Source organism: Phycodurus eques, chromosome 2 (genome assembly GCF_024500275.1).
Source record: "Phycodurus eques isolate BA_2022a chromosome 2, UOR_Pequ_1.1, whole genome shotgun sequence".
NCBI lineage: Eukaryota > Metazoa > Chordata > Actinopteri > Syngnathiformes > Syngnathidae > Phycodurus > Phycodurus eques.
The window spans coordinates 1,497,554-1,518,230 of record NC_084526.1 but is presented as its reverse complement, the minus strand read 5'-3'; the positions used below and the strand labels follow the sequence as shown (position 1 = coordinate 1,518,230).

General features: G+C 48.4%; 1 protein-coding gene across 8 annotated transcripts in view; it reads left to right on the top strand.

The window, feature by feature from the left end:
* vps13c (vacuolar protein sorting 13 homolog C) overlaps nucleotides 1-20,677 on the top strand; it is a 70,635-nt gene that overhangs the window by 41,682 nt on the left and 8,276 nt on the right. For all 8 annotated transcript variants that reach the window (XM_061704642.1, XM_061704626.1, XM_061704634.1 and 5 more), the window contains 24 exons: nucleotides 934-1,072; nucleotides 1,157-1,275; nucleotides 3,646-3,812; nucleotides 4,464-4,717; nucleotides 4,805-5,121; nucleotides 6,133-6,369; nucleotides 6,439-6,570; nucleotides 8,516-8,605; nucleotides 11,666-11,821; nucleotides 12,897-13,161; nucleotides 13,759-13,919; nucleotides 13,984-14,105; nucleotides 14,670-14,976; nucleotides 15,663-16,052; nucleotides 16,314-16,421; nucleotides 16,493-16,645; nucleotides 17,104-17,229; nucleotides 17,315-17,448; nucleotides 17,823-17,949; nucleotides 19,067-19,302; nucleotides 19,806-19,941; nucleotides 20,028-20,168; nucleotides 20,303-20,384; nucleotides 20,473-20,542. In XM_061704642.1, coding sequence (XP_061560626.1) covers nucleotides 934-1,072; nucleotides 1,157-1,275; nucleotides 3,646-3,812; nucleotides 4,464-4,717; nucleotides 4,805-5,121; nucleotides 6,133-6,369; nucleotides 6,439-6,570; nucleotides 8,516-8,605; nucleotides 11,666-11,821; nucleotides 12,897-13,161; nucleotides 13,759-13,919; nucleotides 13,984-14,105; nucleotides 14,670-14,976; nucleotides 15,663-16,052; nucleotides 16,314-16,421; nucleotides 16,493-16,645; nucleotides 17,104-17,229; nucleotides 17,315-17,448; nucleotides 17,823-17,949; nucleotides 19,067-19,302; nucleotides 19,806-19,941; nucleotides 20,028-20,168; nucleotides 20,303-20,384; nucleotides 20,473-20,542 — 4,169 coding nt within the window. The remainder of the gene's footprint in view (nucleotides 1-933; nucleotides 1,073-1,156; nucleotides 1,276-3,645; nucleotides 3,813-4,463; nucleotides 4,718-4,804; nucleotides 5,122-6,132; nucleotides 6,370-6,438; nucleotides 6,571-8,515; nucleotides 8,606-11,665; nucleotides 11,822-12,896; nucleotides 13,162-13,758; nucleotides 13,920-13,983; nucleotides 14,106-14,669; nucleotides 14,977-15,662; nucleotides 16,053-16,313; nucleotides 16,422-16,492; nucleotides 16,646-17,103; nucleotides 17,230-17,314; nucleotides 17,449-17,822; nucleotides 17,950-19,066; nucleotides 19,303-19,805; nucleotides 19,942-20,027; nucleotides 20,169-20,302; nucleotides 20,385-20,472; nucleotides 20,543-20,677) is intronic.

Below are 20,677 nucleotides of genomic sequence, written 5' to 3'. Positions count from 1 at the left end.
GATGCTTTTGTCAATTTCACGCACCTGCATGTTCACTCATAGTCTGTGTATTGTGCGCGCATTTCTATGCACACGCCTTTCGACGTTCATGTATTACTATGCACTTAACCACGGCTGAAGTTTACATTTGATGAGCCATTGAAAACAAACAGTTTTCTTTAAAAAAACAAAAAAGAAACCTGCAATTCTAGAAACGGATGTGTTTTTGGAATTTTGTTTTGATAGTGATGTCATGTTTGGTTAGGACGACTCTTTCCTCCAGGTGTGCATAAACTACAGTTAACTTTAATAGGTTTTCGTCTTGAGAAGCAGGAAGTCATCGGTATTAGTATTGGCTTGGGAAAAAAAATAGATTGTGCGTCCCTAATATCCTTTCTTTTTTTTTTTTAGATGCAAATGAACTCTTGGGTCTGGACTGCTATATTTTGTGAAGCAGTGACTTGTTCTCTCCAATACAATACAGTGGTGACCACTCCTCCTCAGTGGTTGGACTCTTCTCTGCTCTGTCCTTGAGTGTTCTGATCACCCTAGCATGTGTTCTAGTGGGTGATGGGAGTGGGATTAAAGGTGATTAAAGGTCTTCAATAAACAAGAAGAGTCCAGTTGCTTCCGTTCAACCTTTGCAGATTATCATTATCCGGATGACTGACAATCCACACAGACACCCTGAACTTGTGGCAATAGGTAAAGATGAAGTCTTTTTCAGAGGTTCTCTATTGTAAACTCTTGGACGGGCTATCTTCTAAAGAGCCATCTCAGAGCGACCCCTCCCACCAAGGAACTATCCCTGACATTGGGAATCTCAGAATGTTCTCACTGACATGCAAATTGTAGGCTTTCCTCTTAGGCCATGTTTGGCTAAACCCCTCCTTGCCCCTTGATCAGTTGACTGTTTGATCACTCTGAATAAGATTTTTTTCATATGGCCTGTAGATGGCACTGAGCCAGGAAGATCTGAAGGTGCTGCTGAAGATTCTGACAGAGAACCTGGCAGAGGCCAACAGCCTGGAGCCAAGTGGCCAGAGACCAGGAACCAGTCCACAGCTTCGAGTACCCGCAGGGCCTCAGACAGGTTCTAGCACAGTCCGTCTTCTCCAAAATATTTTAAGTTGATTTGATTTAACGAACATCAACAGATTTTTGTTTTATGTTTCAGGTGGCGCCGAAAAGCAGGTGAGCTTGGATGAAGAGCAGGATCAAATTCTGGAGTCCATCAAGTTCAACTTTAGTATCGAGTCTCTTGGATTGGTTCTGTACAGAGATGAACCTACACAGGTTGGTGCAGAGCTGCTTTTGATCTTTTCAGAATCCGAATCATCTTTATTTGCCAAGTATGTCCAAAAAACACACAAGGAATTTGTCGTTGGAGCCGCTCTAGTACGACAACAGACAGTCAATTGACAGAGAACACTTTGGAGACAGAAAGACATTGACAAAAATAAAAACAGTCACTGAGCAGTAAAGGGTTGCTAGTTATCTGGTAATGCCGGTACATATTGTTTTGTTTTTTTTGACAATTGTGCAAAAGGATGCAGAGTCCTCTAGCACTTAGAGCAGTGCGAATGGCTAATATTGCAATAGTCCGGTGCAATGACCATTGTGCAAAGGGCGCCGAGACTTCACGGAGCGGATGCGGTTTAAAGTGACGAGTAGTGCGATCATCTGGGACAACGTCGGTTGTGCAAATGTTACAGATACTCCTCAATCGGTGTGCAAATGGAGCAGATGCTAATCTGGCACGAGTGGCCAGTAAATGCAAACAGTGCAGCATGGCGAGACAACGACAGTGAGTGCACGAGTAATACATAATTGTCCCCACAGAAATGTGACAACGAACTCAAGTCATAAAATTACCAGCATGTTGTAATGGAATTCTAGGTCAGGTGTCAAAAGAAGTTGATCGCAAGAGGGAAGAAGCTGTTGGAATGTCTACTAGTTCTAGTTTGCATTGATCGGTAGCGCCTACCTGAGGGAAGGAGCCGGAAGAGCCGGTGACCGGGGTGCGGAGGGTCCGAGAGGATTTTGCACGCCCTTGTCTTAGTTCTGGCAGCGTGCAAGTCCTCAATGGTGGGTAGGGGGGTACCGACAATCCTTTCAGCAGTTTTGATTGTCCGTCGGAGTTTGTCCTTTTTTTGTAGCAGCACCAAACCAGAGTGTGATGGAAGAACAAAGGACTGATTTCTTATCCTTCTTGGAATAAGTCCAAGAAACGGAATCAGGGGCAACACATATGATATGATATGGCGGCGCCCACAAGGACTTCATGATACTCTGTAAACAGAATAAGAACATAAGATACAACGTCTCAAGAAATACGCCGATTGACTGACTGGCCCGTGTGGAGTCTCGGCCAGCAAGAAAAAGTTTTTTCAGTTTTCCTACTTTCACCTCTTCGCCCCACATGGACCGTCAACCTTCCTACAATATCGTGAGCATTCCTATAATACAGCAATAATTATCGCACCGTGAGATTAATACGGTGGTAAAACCCAACCGTGAGATATGGCAAACATTTGGGTACACTTGACCGGGCAGGGTAAAGCTCAAATTTTCTGAAGTTAACTTTGAGCCTTGTTACAATCGTCCATTCCAAAGAAATAATTCTGTCTCCAACAAACAGCAGAAGCCTGAGTACAGGGGCTGATGTCAGGGTTAATGAGCACCGCAAGAGTTTAATAGTCTAACAGCTTCCGGATACTCACCTGACACCATCTTTACTTCACCTTTTAGATCCACTGAAATCAATTAGTGATCATATTGTAGTCCTGAAGTCCTACATCATTTCATTTGGTCCAAGTGGTTGAGGTGGTTCAGCAGGTGTCGGAGTTGTAGTTTCAGTAAAAGGAGGATCTGTGTCAGGGGGAGTAGGGTCATTTTCAGAGGATCAGTAGCCAAGGGACAAGAATTAGTTTAATAGGCCCTAGATTAAGTTTCAAGATAAGGAGTATAATTTGTAGGTTGAGTAGGAGGATTAATTTCAGGGGGGAGTAGGATCATATTCAGTAAAAGTATTCTAGGGTGCTAGGTTCCGTACCCAAACACCCAAACCCAAACAAACAAGGATCAGTTTTCATCAGAGTTGAATCAATTTCAGAGGAAGAAGGATCTTATTCAGGAAAAGGAGAATCGGTTTCAGGGAAAGGTTTGGTTTCTGGGAGACTGAGATTTCTATAATTTCCGTATCCAAATCACTGTGGATTAGTTTTATTGGGGAGTTTAATCTGTTTCAGAGTAAGGAGGGTCTATTTCACCTCTTCCAGCTCCTTCCCACAGGTAGACTCTTATCGATCAATGCAAACTAAAAGCAGCAGACATTCCAACTGCTTCTTCCCTCTTGCCATTAAATTGCTAGAGACTAAGTGACTCTCCGTTTCGTGTGTGTTTTCGTATGTTTTTATGTCTCAAAAGTATTTTTTTTCAAAATAGTTGTCAGTTGTTGTACTAGAGTGGCTCCAACTACCGGTGACAAAGTGCTTGTGTGTTTTTGGCATACTTGGCAAATAAAGAGGACTCTGATTCTGAAAAGAAGGATCAGTTTGAGTGGGATGCGTGTAGGATCCGTTTCAAGAGAAGGATCAGTGTCAGCTGGTTCAAGTGGTTGAGTTGGTCTATATATTTCTGGTTCAATCTGATTGTGTTCGGCAGTCTTCTGACCAGAAGAACCAGGAGAGGCTCTGTCTAGGCGAGTTTGCACTCCACCTCCTGAAGGCATCTGGGAAGGTCTGGAACAACGGTAGCATGGAGTTAGGCACCATCTTGACCAACTGCACTCTGGATGACCAGAGGTCGGGAGTGGACAGGGTCACCTCGCGGTAAGTACCCCCTACAAGTGGAAGCCAGTCACACGTTTGTTCAGTAAGTCATTAATGAAATAAGTGAGTTACACATCTGCAAATACTCAATAAGTCGCAGGTTTTGAGTTTCAACCAAGTCGCTACGGCAAAAACCAAGCAATTCAAGTTGGCTCAGTTTCAGCGAATAGAGCATCAACGTTTGAAGGGCATTGGAGCCATATCTAAAAAAACGAGGATACGTTTCATGGGGTGTTGAATCACCTTCAGGAAAAGGAGGTTCAGCTTTAGGTGGTCCAAGTGGTTGAGGTGGAGAACGTGGTTCTGGTTCCCGCTGGTTTTGAAGGATCAGTTTCAGAGGCTCTGGAGTAGGATCCATTTAAGTGGGAGTAGGGTTATTTTCAGTGAAAAGAGGGTTAGTATCTCAGGGACAAAGATAAGTTTCAGGTTAAAGGAGTGTCATTTTCAGGGTGAGTAGGATCAGTTTCAGGAAAAGGAGAATCAGTTTCCGGGGAACAGGATCCCTATACAATAGACATTTCAAGGGATCAAGGATCTGTAGCCAATATGTGTGGATTAGGATTTGTATACAATAGACAAGCAATCATTTCATGTTCATGGGGAGTTGAGTCAGTTTCAGGTGGTCTGTGTGGTTCTGGTCTTGATCCTCAGGATGGTGAGCCGTCGAGACTCTGAGAGCTCCGAGGTGATGATCGACCTGGCCTACCGGCAGAGCGGCGGCGACCGCTCGATAGTGGCCGTCCTGCAGAAACTGTATGTGTGCGCCAGCGTGGAGTTCTTGGTGGCCGTGGCTGATTTCTTCTTGCAGGCTTTACCGCAGCGGCCTCCCCAAAACACTGGCGGAGTGCCACGTGACAGGCTGGTCTTAAGACAAACGGCAGAACAGAGGACCGAGACCAAGACAGGTGGGAAACTCTACACACAAGGAAAATAACGACACACTCACTGATAATATTCCGAGCTACCTGCCAAACTGTTTTTTGTGTTTTTAGCGTGGCTGTCGAGAACGAGCGTGCATGCGGTGGTAGTGGACCCGGAGGTGGTGTTCGTGGCCAGCCTGATGAGGGCGGACGCCCCGTCCCTGGTGGTGTCCTTCCAGTGTGATTTGAGCCTGGAGGAGGAGGATGGAACCCAGACCCTGAAGGCCCAACTTAGGGCCCTCAAAGTCCTGGCCTGCCCCTTCATTCACAACAAGGAGGACAAGACCATTACCACAGTTTTGAGACCCTGCTCTGTTGTCGTGGAAACCAAAAAAGGTCCCAGCCAACCACTGAGCGGATCCGTCACGGTGGAGGAGGTCATTGTCAAGGTACAACGTCAGGGGTAGGGTGTCAAATATTGTGCAGGGGGAGGGTTTCAAATGTGGGTTATGGTTTTCAAATTAAGGCGTGAAACAAGGCTTAGGGTTTCAAGTCAGGGTTCGGGTTTGAAATGTGGGTTTTAAGCCTGGGTAAGGCTTTTAAGATAGGCTTACATACTTTGGGTTGAAGCCAGGGTTAAGGTTTCAAATTATGGCGAGGGTTGTTAATCGCCAATATTAATACACAAAGTTGTTTTGTTCAATTATTTGCAGCTGCTTAAGAGAAAAGTAGAAGCATGAACACACAGTGTAGCGTAACGTTGTCATTTTGAGTCTTATGAGACAATTTAGTTCTTGACATTCACTTTAGTCAGCCTTGATGATGATGAATGATGATAAATGCTGCATTTATTGCTGTGAAATGATACATTCAACATACAAGCGGTTTCCATTTACCGTATTTTCACGACCATAAAGCGCACCGGATTAAAAGGCGCAGACATGGTACAACATACACTAGCTTAAAAGATACGCTAGCATGCATGCACACTAAAATAATGTTTTTAAAAAGGCAGCGGGAGCAAAACTGAGTTCGGTTGTACTTTACTGAATCTCTTCCCTCATGAGTTGAAGTTATTCCAGTAAAATGTATGAACTCATTCGTTGAATAGGAGCAGCTGTTGTATTTAGGGTTACTTTTTATAAAGACAAATTAGCCAGAATAAATCATTTGATACTTTTTAGTTAATTGCTGTATTAGGGTTTTAAATGAGGGCTAAGGCCATAATTTAGCATTAGAAAATTTGAAAACCCTGATTTAGGGTTTGAAATTAGAATTGAAAGTAGGGTTGGGTTTTCAAATTAGGGTTTCAAAATAGGAATACGGTTTGAAATTAGGGTTTTGCACCTGGTTGGGGTTTCAAAGTTTTTTCAACTTTGAGTTGCAAAGTTTAGTGTTCTGTGTTCTGCTATGTTGAGTCCAGAGGTCTAGTCGCCATGTTGTTGTCGTCCTTCGTTCAGATTTCTCCGTTCATCCTCAACACGGTCAGCACCATAATGGCAGCCATGACTGCCAGGCAGCGGTACGGCGACAAGACTGAAGACCGGCGAGAGGACCTCAGAGACCTGTGGATCACCAAGGAGGTCTACGCCTGTAACTACTGGTTCCTGGGGGTGGACCAGGCCAGCGAGGTCACTGAGAACTTCATGGGCCAGGAGGACCTGAACGTAGGCCAGCACTTTGGCGCCCAAGTCAAAGTAAGACCTCCTGGAAACCAAATTTACATCCGAGTCTGATGAGGTTTTAATGAGGTCTTGGGTTCGCAGGTTATACAGGTGACCCTGGAGTCCGGTGTGGGTCACCGTACGGTGCCCCTGCTGTTGGCCGAGTCCTCCTTGAGCGGGTCGGCAAAGAACTGGTCCTCGCTCCTGCAGCTCAAAACCAACATGACTCTGGAGGTGACGCGTTTATTTCTTAAAGGTTTAGTGGTGCAAATTTTGGCCAGGGATATTTTCTATTTGTTTTTCGACTGTTTTGTATTGAAATGCAGTTAAATACATTATCCAGAGTTAACAATAGTTCTGTCTGTGTCAATTATTTGATTCAGTCGTCCACTAAAATCCATTCAAATTTTGGGATCATGTGAGATTAATTAATTACAAAGTCTCTAATTAATTATATATGTATACATTATATCCGCACACACTATATTGCCATAAGTATTGGCTCCCCCAACCAATTAATGGGAATCAGGTGTTCCAATCACGTCTACGGCCACAGATGTAGACTGTTTTTACAAATGTTTCTGAAAGAATGGCTCGCTCTCAGGAGCTCGGTGAATTCCAGCATGGAACTGTGATCGGATGCCGCCCGTGCAACAAGTTCAGTGGGGAAATTTCCTCGCTCCCAAATGTTCGACCGCGGAAGCGTTTGGGAATGACAGCGACTCGGCTGCGAAGCGGCAGGCCACGTGAACTGACGGAGCGCGGTCAGCGGACGCTGAGGCGCACGGTGTGAAGAGGTCGCCGACTTTCTGCCGAGTCAATCGCTACAGGCCTCCCAACCTCATGTGGCCTTCAGATGAGCTCAAGAACAGAGCGCAGGGGGGCTTCACGGAACGGGTTTCCACGGTGGAGCAGCTGTAAAGCACGCCCCCGCCGGATTCTAGAGCAGAGGAGACACGTTCTCTGGAATGACGAATTACGTTTCTCCACCGGGCAGTCGGATGGATGAGTCTGAGTTTGCCGGTTGCCAGGAGAACGCTACTTCTCTGACTGCATTGCGCCAAGTGGTAAGTTTGCTGCAGGGGGGATTATGCAGTTGTGGGCTTGTTTTTCAGGAGCTGGAGGTTCCAGCATACCAAGAAGTTTTGGACAATTCCATGCTCCCAACTTTGTGGGAACACTTTGGAGATGGCCCCTTCCTCTTCCAACATGTCTGTGCACCAGTGCACAAAGCAAGGGCCATAAAGACATGGGTGAGAGAGTTTGGTGTGGATGAACTTGACTGGCCTGCACAGAGACCTGACTCCAACCCGATAGAAGACCTTTGAGATGAATTAGAGCGGAGACTGAGAGCCAGGCCTTCTCGTCCGACATAAGTGACCTCACGAATGGGCAAAAATTCTCATAAACGCACTCCTAAACCTCAAGGACAGCTTTCCCACAAGAGTTGAAAAGGTTGCACCGACGCTGTCAGCCTTGGGTGGACAGCACAATGAGGCCCTTGCTAAAAGCCAGAGATGCAGGGGACAGATCAGGGGACAGCCTGGCTTATAGCAGGGCCCGCAAAGAATTGAAAAGAGGATTAGGAATGGGATGTCACTGAAATTCATATGTGAGTCAAGGCAGGTGAACAAATGCTTTTGGCAATATAGTGTCTACTGTACATGTACAGTATATATATTACCGTGTCTATTAGGCATGCTCTGATCAGGGTTTTATGCTGCCCATTCTGATACCGATCATCCATGAGTGAGATCTGCCGATCATATGGATTAGCTGTACAGTTTTCAATTTATTTACGGTGAAATGCTATTGGATATACGATCTGGCATGTTTGTTTGAGTTCGCTTTGCAGCTGTGTGAAGGTGCGAGGGGTCGCTCCATGAGGGCTGGGCCATTGTAGAAAAAATAATTCTCACAATTATTTTGATTGATATTGAAATCATGACTAATAAACACGATTATTCATTTATTTCAAAACTTGCTATTTATTCAAATACCACAAATCTAATTTAAATATAACTTCAAAGAACAACCAGAAAATAAATTAGGAACAAAATAATATATTCAAACAGAAATATATATAATAAAGCCAATTAATTAATATGGTCATGGCTAAAGGTGTGTGGTGATTTGATGCTTGAACTCAATGGGCAAGCGCCGTTCCATTGTGCCGCAGGTGAACTACTTCAACGAGATCCACGCCGTGTGGGAGCCGCTGATCGAGCGCGTGGACGGCGGCGTACGCAGGTGGAACCTCCACCTGGAGGTAGACACGTTCTCACTTTTCAAATTCTTCATCGTAATTATTATATTGTAATAATTGAAGACTCTAAATTGCCCGTAGGTGGGAATGTGAGTGCGAATGGTTGCTTGTTTGTATGTGCCCTGCGATTGGCTGGCAACCAGTTCAGGATGTACCTCACATCTGGCCCGATCATAGCTGGGATAGGCTCCAGCACGCCCACGACCCTTGTGAGGAGAAGCGGCTCAGTAAATGGATGGATGGATATTGTTATTATAATAACTCATTATCCAATTATTTTTTTTTTCCCTTGCCCGGACCCGGGTCACTGGGGCCCACCTCTGGAGCCAGGCCTGGAGGTGGGGCTCGAAGGCGAGCGCCTGCTGGCCGGGCCTGGACCCATGGGGCCCGACAGCCCGAAAGGGTAACGTGGGTCCCCCTTCCCATGGGCCCACCGCGTGTGGGAGGGGCGGTTATCCGATCCCCGGCTACAGAAGCTGACTTTAGGGACGTGGAATGTCAGGTGAAGGGAACCCACGGCAGGGAAGGAGTCAGAGTTGGTGTGTGAGGTCGAGAAGTTCCGACTCGATAAAGTCGGGCTCGCCTCCACACACAGCTCGGGCTCTGGTACCGGTCCTCTCGAGAGGGGCTGGACTCTCTTCCACTTTGGAGTTGCCTACGGTGAGAGGCGCCGAGCAGATGTGGGTATACTTATTGCACCCCAACTCGGCACCCGTACGTTGGGGTTCACCCCGGGGGACGAGAGGGTAGCCTCCCTCTGCCTTCGGGTGTGGGGACGGGTCCTGACTGTTGTTTGTGCCTATGCACCAAACTTCAGGGGACTTCAATGCTCACGTGGGCAATGACAGTGAGACGCGGAAGGGCGTGATTGCGAGGAACGGCCCCCCCGATCAGAACACGATTGGTGTTCTGTTATTGGACTTCTGTGCTCACCACGGATTGTCCATAACGGACACCGTGTTCAAGCATAAGGGTGTCCACGTGTTCACTTGGCACCAGGACACCCTAGGTACCCTTAGTCCGAGTGGACCATGTTCCGCGCCTCTATTGCTGAGGCGGCCGACCGGAGCTGTGGTCGTAAGGTAGTCGGCGCCTGTCGTGGCGGCAATCCCCGCACCCGTTGGTGGACACCAGCGCTGAGGGATGTCGTCAAGCTGAAGAAGAAGTCCTATCGGGCCTTTTTGGCCTGTTGGACTCCTGAGGTAGATAATGGGTTTGCTGAAGTAAAAACTCTGGTATGGGAGGAGTTAGGTGAGGCCATGGAGAACGACTTCCGGACGGCTTCGAGGAAATTCTGGTCCACCAACCGGGGTCTCAGGAGGGGGAAGCAGTGCGCCATCAACACTGTGTATAGTGGGGATGGGGCACTGCTGACCTTGACTTGGGACGTTGTGAGTCGGTGGGGAAGATACTTCGAAGACCTCCTCAATGCCACCGACGCGCCTTCTCATGAGGAACCAGAGTCTGGGGTCTCTGAGGCGGGCTCTCCCATCTCTGGGCTTAAGGACACCGTGATGGTTAAAAAGCTCCTCGGTGGGAAGGCCCCGCGGGTGGATGAGATTCCTAAAGGCTCTGGATGTTGTGGGGCTGTCCTGATTGACCCACCTCTACAACATCGCGTGGCCTTCGGGGACAGTGCCTTTGGATTGGCAGACTGGGGTGGTGGTCCCCCTTTTTAAGAATGGGGACCGGAGGGTGTGTTCCAACTACTGGGTGATCACACTCCTCAGCCTCCCTGATAAGGTCTATTCAGAGGTGCTGGAGAGGAGGGTCTGTCGGGAAGTCAAATCTCAGATCCAGGAGGAGCAGTGTGGTTTTTGTCCTGGGCGTGGAACAGTGGACCAGCTCTTCACCCTCGGCAGGGTCCTCGAGGCTGCATGGGAGTTCGCCCAACCATTCTACATGTGTTTTGTGGACTTGGAGAAGGGGTTCGACCGTGTCCCTCGTGGAGTCCTCTGGGGGGTGCTTCGGGAGTATGGGATACCGAACCCCCTGATACGGGCTGTTCGGTCCCTGTACGACTGGAGTCAGAGTTTGGTCCGCATTGCCGGCAGTAAATCAGATTCGTTTCCGGTGAGGGTTGGACTCCAAGGCTGCCCTTTGTCACGGGTCTTGGCAGGGGCGATGCATCACGCCACCTGCTGACTGGCGTGTAATGACCCGACGGCGAGGACAGACAGATGGCGGCAAAATCTATTAGTGGCGGTCCAACCCCAATTCCAATGAAGTTGGAACGTTGTGTTAAACATAAATAAAAACAGAATACAATGATTTGCGAATCATGTTCAACCGATATTTAATTGAATACACTACAAAGACAAGATATTTCATGTTCAAACGGTTAAAGGTGATTGTTTTTAGCAAATAATCACAATTTAGAATTTTATGCTGCAACATGTTCCAAAAAAGCTGGGACAGGGTCATGTTTACCACTGTGTTACATCACCTTTTCTTTTAACAACTTTCAATAAACGTTTGGGAACTGAGGACACTAATTGTTGAAGTTTTGTAGGTGGAATTCTTTCCCATATTTGCTCGATGTACAGCTTCAGCGCTTCAGCAGTCCGAGGTCTCCGTTGTCGTATTTTACGCTTCCTAATGCGCCACACGTTTTCAATGGGAGACAGGTCAGGCCAGTCTTGTACCCGCACTCTTTTACTACGAAGCCATGCTGTTTCAACACGTGCAGAATGTGGTTTGGCATTGTCTTGCTGAAATAAGCAGGGGCGGCTTGGATGGCAGCATATGTTTCTCCAGAACCTGTATGTACCGTCCAGCATTAATGGTGCCTTCACAGATGTGTAAGTTACCCATGCCATGGGCACTAACACAGCCCCATATCATCACAGATGATTTATGTTTTGGGGGACTTAAAATAATAAAGTCATTATAAATGAATTATAATATCGTTAAATAATTCAACAATTTGTTTGTGTGTGATTGTGAACTTCGCCCCCATTGTGCTGGCAATAGTTGATGGGCGCGATGATTGAAAGAGCGGCCACAGATGTTTTGGCTTGGAATATGAACACGATGCCTTCTTTGATTTTGTGCTGCGTGCAGATGAAGAACAACCCAGTGCAGGACAAGAGTCCGGTCCACGGAGACGACTTTGTGATCGTGCCAGAAGCGCGCACGGCCGTCAACATCTGCTCCAGCGACGCCCTGAACATCACCGTGTCACGCTGCGGCCTCGATGTCTTGGGCAGCCTCGCCAAGGTCCAAAACCGCGCCCGTGGCCAGCCGGGCAAAGTCCAATCGGTTCTCAGCCAGGAGACCAGGGCCGGTTCTCGGATTGCGTACTTGAGAGTGCAGGCGGAAATGTTCAGGGCGCGTCATGTGACAGCCTATTTTTATTTCATGTTATTATTTCTTATCTAGGGCTGTCAATTGATTAATCACAAAGCTGTCTTCTACCAATCGATGTTAATAATAATACACAAATGAACACTAACAAAGAAATCTTAAAGCTTTAATCCCCAACTTTTTGGTTCAGTCATTTTCTCCCAAACCGCTATTAGAGGAGATGACACAATGCTGATTAAGCCATTGAGCTCCTCTAACATTTTGCTGTGTTTTTCCATTTAGTGAATGCGCTATTCATTTCCCGCACTGGCTCAGTTGGTGGCGCGCTGCAAATGACGGCATGGAAATGATGAAATGTCCTTCAAAATGTTGTGGAATCACATTGGGGAGAGCATAGTGGGAGCTAATTGAGATTCTGACTTTTCCACCAAGCCGTGAAGTGGCCACCGTTGTCTTTGTCGAGTAAAACTTTGTGATGTGATCCCGTTGGTGGTGACTGTCGCTTATGGCGAGTTGTAATTATAAAGTTGCCATCCAACGTATCAATGAGTCTCCAGAGCCAAATTTGGGAAGTACTGCAAACAGGAAAAGCCCAGTTAACTTTATCGAAAGCTTTCTCTGATTGCTTTTTACGCTGTGACATGCTTATTACATTTCAAACTTCGACCTGGCTTTAGTGCATTATCCACGGGAGTTCTTTTTCCAAGTCTTGCTGCAAGGGCTTTCGAGAGAATCTCGCTATCTCCTTTAATCAGTGAGAATTAGCCGGGAGAGGAGGCTCTTTGCCTGGTTTTTAGTAGTAGTTTATGGCAGCTGTGTTCATGTGGTTACTAATTTGACCTTTATCTTTTATCTCCTTGACTGTTTTGAAAAACAGAGGCGCTAACAAATTAGGTTCGTAATCCGAAGTTCCACTCGATGTCAGTTTTGGTAGTGTGAGTCTAAACGATGACGCTAATAATAATCCTAATTCCCGTGTTGCGTTCAGGCGTTCTCCGAGGGCTCGGCGTCCACCTTCGGCCCGTCCATGAAGGAGAAAGCTCCGTTCACCATCCTCAACGCTCTGGGGATCCCGCTCATAGTGCAGCACAGCGCCAACTTGAAGCCGGCGGGCGTACCGCAGCACGGGAAACTGCACGAGCTGCTGCCCCAGCGCAGCATGGACCTGGAACATTCCGTGTTCGAACCCTCCTCTCGGGGGAAACTGTCGGCTCTGCAGCGCCAGGAGAGCTGCTTGTTCCACCTCACCATCGGTCAGAATATTTCTTCTTCTTCTTATGATTGTTTTTAGGTCGGCATTTGGAGGCGTTGCGAATTCCGGGTCTCGTACATTGTTAAAAAGTCAGCGCCGGACACGTTACACCGATCAACACGAAATTTGGTGGCATGAAAAAGTCTCAAGAACACATGCCTCTAATTGAACAGGGAGTCAGGCGTTTTGGTTTGAAGCAGCCATTTCATGCAAATTTGAGAGCTTGCACTTTGTTAGAAATTCAGAAGAAAATCATCCTGACACCCGTTTCACTGATCAACATGAAATTTGGTGGACATGCCCATCAAAACTGGATGCAGGAAAAAATGTCAAGGTCCAGTGCCCCGAATTGAACAGGAAGTTGGCCATTTTGATTTCAAGCGGCCATTTCAGGTGAATTTGAGATCTTCTGTTCTGTTAGAAAGTTAGTAATAAAAAAAATAAAAAAAAAACAGCCCCAGACACCAGTTTCAGGTATCACCAAGTCCATCATAGCAGGATGCACAAAAAAGTCTCAACAACCCATGGCCCGAATTGAACAGGAAGTCGGCCATTTTGGGCGAATTGGAATCATTTTGTGATGTGTTTTATCCCGCAGTGCCGTCGGGCTACAGCGAGATAGCCAACATCCCAGTGGACAAGCCGGGCCGGCGGCTGTACAACGTCCGCGGGCCCTCGCTCCAGGAGGCCGTGTCGGTCGTGGTCCAGATCGACGCCGCCGACGGCAACAAGCTCGTCACCGTCCGCTCGCCCCTGCAGGTGCGTCGTCCGGCTCCTCTGCGTCGTCACGGTTACCGCATCCGCTGTTTTTCTTTGCATCCAGATCCGGAACCACTTTTCTGTGCCGTTCAGCGTCCTCCAGTTCTGCCCCTCGGCCCGCAGCCTGCAGCCGGTCGGGCTCGCCCACCCCGAGAAGGAATTCCACATCCCGCTGGATGCGTACAGGTGGCGTCCTCATGCTGCATATGACTAGAAATGTGAATTATTGTCATAATCATACAAACCCCATTCCGATGAAGTTGGGACGTTGTGTTAAACATAAATCAAAACAAATGATTTGCAAATCATGTTCACCCTATATTGAATTGAATACACTCCAAGGAAGATGTAGCCCATGTGGTTGAGGAAGGCTCATCAAACACCAAGTGGATGTTTGGTACATCCCACAGGTGAACAGGCTCGTTGGGAACAGGTGGGGGCCATGATTGGGGAGAAAAGGAGCTTCAAATCTACTATTTAAATTGGTTCATTCATTACATTAAATTGGTTCATTGTAACAACATGAATTATAAATAGTACAATGAGCATACAAGTAATACAATGAACTATTTTTTTTATTTTTCATTTTAAAATGTATTTATTAAATATTTGGTGAAATTCATTAGTCATGATATTTTGAAAATACTTCTAAAATACATTTCATGTAGACAATACACCTGTTTGATCTGTCTCTTTCAAAAATCAAAGATGAGCTGTAAAGTGTTCCCCATCCATATTTTTGCGGCGCAGGCGCCAACTGTACGTTCGTCCGGCTTCCGGTCTGTCGTCCGAGTACGGTCCGTCGTCCACGTGCGTGTCCTGGAAGGAGGAAGTGCACCGCAGCTCGGAGGTGCGCTCGCAGCTGCAGTGCCCCCCGCTGGACGGAGGAGGCGGCGGCGTACTTCCTCTGATGGTCAGCACGCTCGCCGCGCCCGACGCCCTCAACCACATCGCCAGTCGCGGGGAGGACGACTGGGACCCGGCCTACGTCCTCCACCTGCGCCCCGTGGCCACGCTCAGGAACCTGCTGCCGTACACGCTCAGATACATGATGGAGGTAACCGAAGACCCGCCTACAACTTCAGAGACGTCGTAAGAAATAAAGCGAGAATGAGGTCAGACGCGCGGCATACATTTCAGGCTCCTTTCTGACCGTATTGGAAATAAATCAAATGAGAACAAGGTGACGCTGCCGCAATTTAATGCCTCGTTTAAACTTAATTGAAAATATGAACTCATTCACTGCAGCCCTCCCAGTTAACATGGATTGTGAACTTCAAAAGCCGTCAATGGCAGTGAATGAGTTAAGTAACGAATTAAAGCAAGGAACGGGTTAAAGCCAAAAACAAGGTTACTTCATTCATTTATCACCTTCCTATCTTTCCATTACAAATTTGTTCCAAATTTAAACTTGTTTTTTTTTCTTTTTGTTTTGGGGGGGTTTTCGCATTTATTTTTTCTTAAATTATCATCTTCCCTGTTACATTTGTTGTCATTTTCTTTCAAGTATGTACTGTCACCAGCTTCAACATTTTCCATCCACACAGTCACAAATGTAATAAGAATGAAAGCACATTACCTCCATTCCATTCAAACTTGACTGGAATATAAGAATTAAAGCAAGACCAAGGTCAGCAGCTGTTAACTTGTTCATTTAACGTTATTGGAAAATATTAAGAATGAAAGTAAGCGCGTGTTTAATTGACAAAGCGGTTAAGTGACCCGATATGTTTCCCTGGGCAGAATTGTGCGGATTCTTACGAGCTGGCGGAGGGGAGCACGTCTGACCTCGTGAACGCTAGCGTTTCCGGCGAGATCGTGTCTCTGGTTGTGCTGCGATACCAGGGCCGCGACTGGCACGGGCACCTGCGCGTGGACCGGAAGATGCCCGAATTCCTGGCCGTGTGCCTGACGTGCGACTCTGACGCCACCCTGACTTTGGACCTGAGCGTCCACGTGTCACCGCCGCCGGGGCGACTTCTGCTCTCCGTTTTCAGTCCCTTCTGGATCATCAACAAGACCCGCCGGGTCCTGCGGTACCGGACCGAAGACGTCAGCGTCAAACATCCTTCGGACGTCAGAGACATCGTCCTCTTCTCGTTTCGGAGGAAGAACATCCTCAGCAAGAACAAGGTCAGAGACCGCAACCCGCCTCGTTGTAACTCGATAGAAAATCGTAAGAATTACGGCAAGAACGAGGTCCGACGCCAAAAGCTGCTCCGTTCTAATTTGATTGGAAATGGTCACGTTTCGCACGGTGTGATCAACAACGAATAAAGGAAGAACGAGTTGCAACGCACGCCAACAGTTAACCGCTCGCTTGCGGCTTTCTCGGAAGTCATCGGAATTAAAGCAAGGGAAAGTTGCAACCTGTCGTACTTGCACTCCTCCCAGCTTCAGCTGTGCGTGTCCACCAGCTCCTGGTCGGACGGCTTCTCCCTGGACACGGTGGGAAGTTACGGCTGCGTGCGTTGCCCCGGCAACAGCAACGCGGACTTCCTGGTAAGATCCCGCCCCTTCCTGTCGGCGACGTACGCGTGAGGTGACGTCGCTCGCGATTGTGTTTGTGTGAGGTGGGCGTGAGCATCCGGATGAGCAGCTTCAACCTGACCAAGATGGTCACCATGAGTCCTTTCTACACGCTGGTCAACAAATCGTCCTATGAGCTGGAGGTCGGCGAACCGACCAGCGCCGCCACCAGGTGGCACTACATCTCCTCCACTGAGGTAAGCGCCGCCTTTTGCGGTCTGATCACTGCTCATGTTGATTTGCCTTTCCGAGTTGAGCGTTGTGTTGACATTCTTTGAAAGTTGATCGTTGTATTAATTGATTGATTGTGTTTATTGTTGCTTTGTCACATTGTTTTGTGCACGATTGTGCTGTCAGGTTGCACTGAATGTTACGGTCGTGCTCAAGAATATTTTTCGCCATCGTGCTTTTATTTACTGGACTGACATGAAATCAGGCTAAACTTTTCCTGTTTTGGGTCAATTAGGATTAGCAGAATTATTTCCACTTGCTAAATGCCAGAATAGTGAGAGAAGGAATTCTTTTGACAAATGTATGTCATCGAAAAATACAGTCATGCTGGGGTGGCAATATTTTTTGAGCACGGCTGTACACTGATTGTGTCGGCGCTGTTGCGGCGTGGACGGTTGTACTGATCGTCGCTCCGATGTTCCAGTGTCTTCCTCTGTGGCCCGAGAGCAGTTCCGGAAAATTGTGCGTGCGTGCAGTGGGCGCCGAGCGGGCGTCCGAGTTTTTCTTCTTCAACCGCCAGGACAACGGCACCCTGCTCAGCCTGGACACGGTAGGCCGGGTCTCCCCGGGGCCGATCGGGCGGCGGCACGCGGTCAGGTGACTTTTCTGATGGGCGGACGTCGGTGCGTGCGCAGTGCGGCGGGATCGTGGTGGACGTCAACGTCTCGGACCACTCGAGCGTCGTCAGCTTCGCCGACTACTACGAGGGCGCGGCCCCCGCCCTCCTGATCAACCACACGCCCTGGGTGGACGTCAGCTTCAAGCAGAGGTCCGCGCGCTCAATTTCCATGCAAAACGCCAAATGTATCAGATCCGATACTAGACTTTTTCGGGCCTCTACAGAGTCCGACGTGAATCTTTTGCAGCGGTTTATTATTTATTTTCTGGTTGTTTTTGAAATGTATATTTAAAGTTGAGTTTTGTTAGTTTTGAAAGGAATAAGCAGGTTCATCGTGATTTCAACAGCAATCAAAATAATAATCGTGATTGCTTTTTCCATAATGGCTCAGCCCTAATATATGCCGATGGCTTTTTCTTTCCACTTTCAGAGACTTTGACTTTTCTGTCAGTTATTTGATGGTTCAGCTTTCCGGGCTTAGATGGACTGCTGACCCCTGCTGGTTTTTCTTGTTTGTTTCTCAGCGGTTGTTCCACCGTCCACCAGCTGAAGCCCGGCGAGGCTCGACGCTTCACCTGGGACGAGCCCACCGGGGTTCGGACGCTCAGCTGGAGCTGCATGGAACATTCCGGAGAGACCGACCTTCTCAAGGTCTACCATCTTCTTTAGGACTCGTGGTCTACCCTGATATCTATCTTATCATTTTAGGACTAGAAATATGACACAGGACTATAAACATGAACTGTCGGAATGCAAATACACGATAGTGCCAAAAGTATTGGCTTACCTGCCTTGACTCACATAGGATTTGAAGTGAGATCCCATTCTAAATCCAAAGGGTTTCATCATTCAGGAAGTTGGTCAACCCCTTTGCCGCTAGAACAGCTTCAACTCTTGTGGGAAGGCTTTCGATGAGGTTGCCCATTCTTCCAGAAGCGCATTTGTGAGGTCACACGTCGATGTTGGCCGTGAAGGCCTGGCTCTCAGTCTCCGCTCAAATTCATCCCAAAGGTGTTTTATCAAGTTGAGGTCAGGACTCTGTGCAGGCCAGTCAAGTTTATCCACACCAAACTCTGTCATCCGTGTCTTTGTGGACCTTGCTTTGTGCACTGGTGCTCATATGTCATGTTGGAAGAGGAAGCATAACGTTGGGAGCTTGGAATTGTCCAAAATCTCTTGGTATGCTGAAGCCTTCAGTTCCTTTCACTGGAACCAAGGGGCCAAGCCCACAGCATAAATATAGATTCTCTCGCCGTCATCCTAGAATCTTAGATTCTCTCGCCTGTCTCTTTATGGACCTTGCTTTGTGCACTGGCGCACAGACATGTTGGAAGAGGAAGGGGTAATCACGCATCCCACAAACATGGTTGTGAAGTTTGCGGATGACACCGCCGTGGTGGGTCTCATTTCCGATAGCGGCGAGACCCTCTACAGAGAAGAGGTCCAGAACCTGACGCAGCGGTGTTCCACGAACCACCTGAAGACCACCAGCAAGACCAAGGAGGTCATAGTGGACTGTAGGAGGTCCAGGAAAACTGAGCACGCTCCTCTCATCGTATGTGGGGAGGCAGTGCATCCTCCCGAGCCAGGGCTCCTGCAAAATTTCATTATGAATGGGATGTCACTTAAATTCATAGTCAAGGCAGGTGAGCGATAACGTTTGGCACTATACTGTATGTCACAGAACTACGAACATGTCCCAGGACTACAAATATGACGCAGGACTGCAAACGTGTCAGTGAAACGTATCCACGTTGTCCTCGTTCAGGACGAGTTGGGTCAGTTTTCGTACGACAGCCTGTCCGAGGTTCACTGGGTGTCGTTCCTGGACGGCCGTCAGCGTGTCCTGATCTTCGCCGAAGATGTCGCCGTGGTGACCAAAGCCCGCCAGGCAGAGGAACTGGAACAGTTCCAACAGGAAATCCAGGTCTCGCTCCAGAACCTCGGATTCTCCCTGGTCGATAACGGCAGCCGCCAAGAAGTCGCCTACGTCGGCATTCCCAGGTCTGTGTGCGCGTCTACGTTTGTTTGTGGATGTTTTGAGTGCGCGTTACCTCTGGCGATGTGACACAAAAAGCATGATCGAGGAGGAATTAGAGGAGGACGGCAGGTTGAAAATGTCTTCCGCAGTCCTGCTGTCAAGTGGGAAACGATTGCCCCGCGAACAGTTCGGAGACGGGGGACGCTGCGACTCGGCGCAGCCTACCTGTGCACCGCATCGACGCGACGGATGGCTTTGTTGTAATGCTGAATTCCAGCAGTAGGGGGCGCCAGAGATTGTGAATTACAGTTTTAAGCAAGCAACAGTCACTCTTCCTCTTTGTTTTTTTTAATTCATATTTCTATAGCTATTTCTATATCGCAGATTTTCACTTATCGCCGGGGGGGTTCTGGAACGTAATCCCCGCGATGGAGCGTGTTTATTCCCCTAACATCCGATTGCCTAATGTTTGAAGTTCGATTTTTGGTGAGTCGGTGTGTGTGTGCGTGCGTGCGTGTTTGCTCAGTTCCGGCGTGGTGTGGGAGATGAGGAGGAGGAATCGTTGGAAGCCGTTCAGTCAGAAGCACATCAACTTGTTGGAGAAGTCGTACCAGAGCGGCAAGTCGGCGGGCACGTGGACCAAGGTGGACGCCGACCTGGAGGTGAGCGGCCGACGCGCTCCGTTGTCGTCCTTCCGCCGCGCCGCCAATGAGATGACAGCATAGCCTCTGATGTCATCGGTCGGCAGGTGAACCTGAGCGCCGCCGTCATGATGATGCGGCGGCCGTTTCCCTGCCCGATCCGGAGGAACTTCCTGTCAGGCATCCAGGTGGAGTTTAAACGATCCCAGCACCAGCGAAGTCTGAGGGCACGGCTGCATTGGCTGCAGGTGAAAAACACGCGCACTCAAGCGCCCACGTGCAAACACGCTCAGGCGCATTCAAGCGCGCGCGCGCGCACACACACACACACACACACACACACACACACATACTCATGTCTGCCACGTGTGTGCGTATCCAGGTGGACAACCAGCTTCCGGGCGCCATCTTCCCCATCGCGTTCCACCCGGTTCCTCCTCCCAAGTCCATCGCTCTGGACTCAGGTGCGAGAGCACTTCCTGTTAGTGAGGCACTTCCTGTTGTTGTCATGACCCCTTCCTGTTCCTTTAACCGCCCGCGCCGCTTTCACAGAGCCCAAGCCCTTCATCGACGTGTCTGTTATCACGCGCTTTAACCAACACAGCAGCGTCACGCAGTTCAAGTGAGTGATCGTGTGCGCGCGCATTACGAGTATGTTTGCGCGCGTGTCCTATGTGTGTGCAGTCGTTACGTTACTGCGAGCGTCGTCATGGTGACGTGCTATGACATCACGTTCTGTGTATGCGTTCCGTACGTC